This window comes from Priapulus caudatus, unplaced genomic scaffold (genome assembly GCF_000485595.1).
Source record: "Priapulus caudatus unplaced genomic scaffold, Priapulus_caudatus-5.0.1 Scaffold1198, whole genome shotgun sequence".
NCBI classification, from domain to species: Eukaryota; Metazoa; Priapulida; class Priapulimorpha; order Priapulimorphida; family Priapulidae; genus Priapulus; species Priapulus caudatus.
In genome coordinates, this window is record NW_014578259.1 from 53,648 (window position 1) to 54,939 (window position 1,292).

The following is a 1,292-nucleotide window of genomic DNA, read 5'->3' on the forward strand; positions in this document are numbered from 1 at the left end:
GAGAGAGAGAGAGAGAGAGAGAGAGAGATAGATAGATAGATAGATAGATAGATAGATAGATAGATAGATAGATAGATAGATCGAAAGATAGATAGATAAATAGATAGATAGATAGACAGACAGACAGATAGATAGATAGATAGATAGATAAATAGATAGATAGATAGATAGATAGATAGATAGATAGATAGATAGATAGATAGATAGGTAGATAGATAGAGATAGAGATAAAGAGAGAGAGAAGGGGGGAGAGCGAGAGAACGTTTGTGTGATAAAGTGGTCCACTGGTTACCAACAGGTGTCGTCTCTGTTCACAGTGGGAGTAGCAGTGTTTTCCATGCTCGTGCTTCAGTGATGACAGCGCAGCATCGCCGTGGCAACTCGATCTGCAGCAGTGTGTAGTCCTACTTAGCTACGACAATGACAACGACAGCTGATGCTGCGATTGGTTATTTACTACACGCCGCATGCAGGCAATGCAAAGCTGGGTTTACACTACCGACTTTATGTTGGCGGATTGGCGAGTTGGACCAATTTCGCAATTCGTAAACTCCGAGTTGGCGAAAATAGAACATGTTCTAATCTCCCAACTAGTTGCTATCGATCGGTTGGCCGCGCAACTTTTGCGTTTACACTGCCGATTGTCGGTTGCATAGTTGGGAAGTTGGTCTAATTCGCCAATTCGCCAACACAAAGTCGGTAGTGTAACCTCAGCTAAACTTGTTATTTTATTACAATGTAACTTATGTATGATAAATTTAGTAAACCAGATATAGCAGAAGTATATTGCAGCAAAATATATATTATTTACAATTCAACCTATACCAGCCGTACTACTGAACCCATCAGTTCCTATTCCATAACTCCTTAGACAAAGCTTATATGTATATGCCATTGTTCCAAATCCTATCTAACAACATCTGGCTACTACTGCAATACTGGACGCACACCAGTTAACATATATGCATGAAAAAATGCTTCTCACGTCGATAGAACTAATTCTTCTTCTTCCTTGTCGTAGATCCACGTAATGTCGACGTCCTATCCACGTCCTATCCACGTCCTATCCACGTCCTATCCACGTCCTATCCACGTCCTATCCACGTCCTATCCACGTCCTATCCACGTCCTATCCACGTCCTATCCACGTCCTATCCACGTCCTATCCACGTCCTATCCACGTCCTATCCACGTCCTATCCACGTCCTATCCACGTCCTATCCACGTCCTATCCACGTCCTATCCACGTCCTATCCACGTCCTATCCACGTCCTATCCACGTCCTATCCACG

General features: G+C 43.0%; 1 protein-coding gene across 1 annotated transcript in view; it reads left to right on the top strand.

Moving 5' to 3' along the window:
• LOC106815774 (bis(5'-adenosyl)-triphosphatase enpp4-like) overlaps positions 1-551 on the top strand; it is a 5,051-nt gene extending 4,500 nt beyond the window's left edge. Inside the window, exon 6 of the mRNA XM_014820281.1 lies at positions 318-551. Coding sequence (XP_014675767.1) covers positions 318-355 — 38 coding nt within the window. The 3' untranslated portion in view covers positions 356-551. The remainder of the gene's footprint in view (positions 1-317) is intronic.
• The last annotated feature ends 741 nt before the right edge of the window (positions 552-1,292 follow it).